General features: G+C 43.8%; 1 protein-coding gene across 1 annotated transcript in view; it reads right to left on the reverse strand.

The window, feature by feature from the left end:
• Pym (partner of Y14 and mago) overlaps nt 1–5,000 on the reverse strand; it is a gene marked incomplete at its 5' end in the record, with an annotated part of 10,243 nt that overhangs the window by 1,048 nt on the left and 4,195 nt on the right. The window contains 2 exon segments of the mRNA XM_070117378.1: nt 1–177; nt 3,810–3,920. The exon segment at nt 1–177 is cut by the window's left edge and continues 1,048 nt beyond it. Of these exon segments, the coding sequence (XP_069973479.1) occupies nt 1–177; nt 3,810–3,920 (288 nt within the window).

The following is a 5,000-nucleotide window of genomic DNA, read 5'->3' on the forward strand; positions in this document are numbered from 1 at the left end:
GCTCTTCTATCTGCAGAATGAGCTCAGCTTTCTTTTTGACCTTCTCTCGCTGCTCCGGTTCAGGGTTCTTCAGCTCTCCACTCTCAATCTGTCTTTCCAACTTCTCCGTATCCTTCAACTTCTTCCTGAGATTACGTAACCGTTTGGCAGGGTCTGTGGCCACTGCTTGCTTTTTCCCTGAGAAGAAGCAAACAGCACATGAGGAGTTTGGGTAAAAGAACAACAGATGGATTTAGAAAAAAACATTTGAACAAGGATGAATATCTCCATAATGTTTTGTTATCATTAGGAAAATTATATAACTCCAATGAAGACTTAGTATTTATCAAATGCAACATGCAATTATTCAGTCATCCACACTTTATTATGAGAAACAATCAAATACACTAATTCACTACTGGGAAAGTTCCTTCACTATTATATACAATTTCTATACAAAATATTACAAGGACTTTTTTTTAATAATCAACTAGCCTCCAGATGACATGTCATTCATGTCATGGATGACTTGGGCATGGCTCAGGGCAACATGCTATTCCTGTCATAGCTGACTTGAGCATGGCTTTGGGGAACATGGTATTCCTGTCATGGTTGACTTGGACATGGCTCCAGGGGACATGTCATTCACATCAAGTTACTATGATGTATCCAATATAATTCATGCTGTTCTTTATAAGGTATCCTAATACCCAGATGTCACATATCCTGGGACACTGTTTGGGGGAGAACGGGTCATATAATGCTTTGATTGGTTTCTTGTTTTGCATAAATGGGCCGATATCTAACACATGAACCATTCCACTGCTATCCCTAGAATATTTCACACACCATAACAGTGTGCTATGTGAACCTGTACATACTTGTCATTCTAGTTTTCATGATCAGTCTCCTTATGGTAATTACTTATATTGTTATACAACACTACCAATAAGACTTGAAGTATGACACACAAAAGGGAAGGACTGATGCCATGGGAGTAGCAACCTTGTATTTAACTGGATATAATCAGATTCGCATAAATGAGAGAATACATATTTCACCCCTCAATAAAACCGCATTCCATATCTTACTGAGTGTAACACACCTAATCTATTGAAATCGACTTTAAAGTATTTAATCAGGCTACTACAAGTTCGATCTAGCAATCAAAATTAATATAGAGCATCTCTGAATATGAAAATAAAAATGTTTTGCATAACACTGTTACAAAATAAATTATTTTGTTGGTGGCTATAACAAGGCTGACGCACCATCCACATCTGAAATAGGCCCCAGACGTAAGCCCAGTTGGCTGTACATACTCCCTGGAGTAGAGGCCTACCACAATCCATATTCATCTGGAGGCATTGGATTAAAGGGATAATATACCAGAAATCCATCCTTAATTATAAGAGGAATGTCTTAGTAAACTGTTATTGGAACTTCCTATTGAATTAGTATTGGGACTTTTGTAGAAGTAACATTAGAATAAAAATGTTTTGATGAAACTTTTTCTTTACATTCCTACGAATCAAGTAACAAAAATTGCTCTTTGTGAATACCTTTAGCTCATAAACTTTCAATCCTTAATTTAAAACTGATTAATACTTCTAAGGAACTTTTTTAATTTCAATTTTGTTAAGTCCATGCTAAGTGCTGATAGATACTCCAGAAATTGTGATATCATTTCAATAATGCTGTATCATTACCCATTTGATGTCAGCTGGTCAGTAGGACTAACCACTTACTTTCAAGCTGTGTATTTTTAATTTGATTACATTTTTCTTTCTTTTTTATTTTAATGAATTCATGATCAATATCTGTACATACAAATTATCTAATATCAACGACAGATATTTCCAATATGTTTTGATAATCAGTTAAACTTAATGCAAGTTTAACTTTTACTTTTGTTAATTTTCAACAAGTATGTATACCCAAAGTATTTCTAAATAAACATTTTAAGAATACAATAATAACACTAAAGTAAGGAAATGATATCATCATCATCATCATTGGGAGCTAATGCAGATGGGGGCACATAGCCGCATCCACCTTTTGTTTCCACCTATAAGGATCCCTCATGGTAAGCCACCAGGCAGGGACACAGAACATCTCTAGCTCCTCATGACAGATTTGATCAGTCTGCCTAAGCCAAGACATCCTAGTTTATCCCACAGGTCTCCACCCAGGGTTGTCTTGAACAGAGACAACCTGGTTGGCAGGATCAAAATGTACAAAGTGAGCCAGGTGGCCTTATAGCCTAAGCTGGCAATCACGGATTGTGCAAGTAACATGTCCTGTGCCAGTCTCATGGTGCAACTGGTGGTTGGAGATGTGGTCCCACCAGCAGTACCCTATGATCTGATGCAAGGACCTATTACAAAAGGCATGAAGATGAGACTCCAAGGCATAGGATAACAAGTTTTACTACCATATGGTAAAACTGGTATTATCAGGTAATTGAAAACAAGTAGTCTGGTCCTTCTGCACAGGTACATATATTTCCAAATACTCGTCGAGAGAGTTCATGACCCCTGCTGCTAGGTCAATCTGTCTGACTTCCTGGTCTGATAGCTCAGTTATGAACTACACTACCATTACATACAAGGTATGTAAAGCTCTCTGTGAAGAGGAAATGATACCTAGGCGAGAAATTACAAAAGTTTTGGTAGTCAATACTACTAACCTCTTGTCGTACAGAGAACAGGTTATAGTGAGGTGTGAATAATGCTGAATATATATACAAATTTATATATTCACATATATATGTGTATATAAGTGTGTATGTATGTATTGTGTGGGTGGGGGGGCACATGTGTCGTTGAAAGACAACCAACTCCAGCCGTAAGACCTTTGCAGCATCCAGCCAACCCACTCATAATCTTATAAGATATCAAAAACTGAAATTCCTGATGTAGTTGAAATACACTTTAACCTTTACTGAGGAGGAGGAGGAGGAGGAGGAGGAGGAGGAGGAGGAGGAGGAGGAGGAAGAGGAGGAGGAAGAGGAGGAGGAGGAGGAGGAGGAGGAGGAGGAGGGGGAAGAGGAGAAGGAGGATTAGGATTAGGAGGAGGAGGAGGAGGGGGAGGAAGAGGAGGGGGAGGAGGAGGGGGAGGAGGAGGAGGGGGAGGAAGAGGGGGAGGAGGAGGAGGAGGAGGAAGTGGAGGGAGAGGGGGAGGAGGAGGAGGAGGAGGAGGAAGAGGAGGAGGAGGAAGAAGAAGAAGAGGAGGAGGAGGAAGAAGAAGAGGAGGGGGAAGAGGAGAAGGAGGAAGAGGAGGAAAAGGAGGAAGAGGAGGAGGAGGAGGAAGAGGAGGACGAGAAGAAGAAGGAGGAGGTGAAGAAGAAACAGAAAAAGAAGAAGAAGAAGAAGAAGAAGAAGAAGAAAAAGAAGAAGAAGAAGAAGAAGAAGAAGAAAAAGAAGAAGAAGAAGAAAAAGAAGAAGAAAAAGAAGAAGAAAAAGAAGAAGAAGAAGAAGAAAAAGAAATAGAAGAAGAAAAAGAAGGAGAAGAAAAAGAAATAGAAGAAAAAGAAGAAGGAGAAGAAACAGAAATAGAAGAAGAAGAAGAAGAAGAAGAAGAAGAAGAAGAAGAAGAAGAAGAAGAAGAAGAAGAACAAAGAGAAGAAGAAGAAGAAGAAGAAGGAAGAGGATGAGGAAAAGGAAAAGGTAGAGGTTCAAGAAGAGGAGTAAGAGGAGGAAGAGGAGGTGAAAAATTAGAAAAGAAAAGAAAAAGAGAGATAGAAAAACACAAACAGAAAGAAGAACAAGAAAAAGAATATAAAGAAGAAATAAAAATAAAGCAACAACAACAAGACAATGAGTTCTCACCTGACGCAGGTTCCGCAATGTGGGTGTCCTCAAGGGCATTCGTGATTTCTATCTCAGCTGTAGATGCCTTCTTCCTGGCTGCTTTCTTTTTCTGGGACTTAGATAACCCTCCTGGGGATAAGACAACAATGAGAAAGAGCCTCCAAAGAACATACAGCCATACTTATACTAATCCTCACATCCCCCCTCTCCCTCTCTCTTTTCTTCTCTCTCTCCCCCTCCCTCCCTCCCTCCCTCCCTCCCTCTCCATCCTCCCTCTCCCTCCCTCCCTCTCCCTCCGTCTCCCTCTCCCTCCATCTCCCTCTCCCTCCGTCTCCCTCTCCCTCCGTCTCCCTCTCCTTCCATCTCCCTCTCCCTCCGTCTCCCTCTCCCTCCATCTCCCTCTCCCTCCGTCTCCCTCTCCCTCCGTCTCCCTCTCCCTCTCTCTCCGTCTCCCTCTCCCTCTCTCTCCGTCTCCCTCTCCCTCTCTCTCCGTCTCCCTCTCCCTCTCTCTCCGTCTCCCTCTCCCTCTCTCTCCGTCTCCCTCTCCCTCTCTCTCCGTCTCCCTCTCCCTCTCTCTCCCTCTCCCTCTCCCTCTCTCTCCGTCTCCCTCTCCCTCTCCCTCTCTCTCCGTCTCCCTCTCCCTCTCTCTCCGTCTCCCTCTCCCTCTCTCTCCGTCTCCCTCTCCCTCTCTCTCCGTCTCCCTCTCCCTCTCTCTCCCTCTCCCTCTCCCTCTCCTTCTCTCTTTCCATCTCCCTCTCCCTCTCCCTCTCTCTCCGTCTCCATCTTTCTCTCCATATCCATCATCATCTCTTTCTCCATCTCCCTCTCCCTCTCACTCTCTCTCCGTCTCCATCTCTCTCTTTTTCCATCTCCCTCATTCACTCTCCCTCCTCGTCTCCCTCTCCCTCCTCGTCTCCCTCTCTCTCCATCTCCCTCCCTCTCCGTCTCCCTCTCCCTGTTTCTCCGTCTCCCTCTCCCTCTCCCTCTCTCTCCGTCTCCCTCTCCCTCTCTCTCCGTCTCCCTCTCCCTCTCCCTCCCTCTCCGTCTCCCTCTCCGTCTCCCTCCCTCTCCTCTCCGTCTCCCTCCCTCTCCTCTCCGTCTCCCTCCCTCTCCGTCTCCCTCTCCCTCCCTCTCCGTCTCCCTCTCTCCCTCTCCGTCTCCCTCTCTCCCTCTCCGTCTCCCTCTCTCTCTCTCCGTCTCCCTCTCTCT

This window comes from Penaeus vannamei, chromosome 40, assembly GCF_042767895.1.
Source record: "Penaeus vannamei isolate JL-2024 chromosome 40, ASM4276789v1, whole genome shotgun sequence".
NCBI classification, from domain to species: domain Eukaryota; kingdom Metazoa; phylum Arthropoda; class Malacostraca; order Decapoda; family Penaeidae; genus Penaeus; species Penaeus vannamei.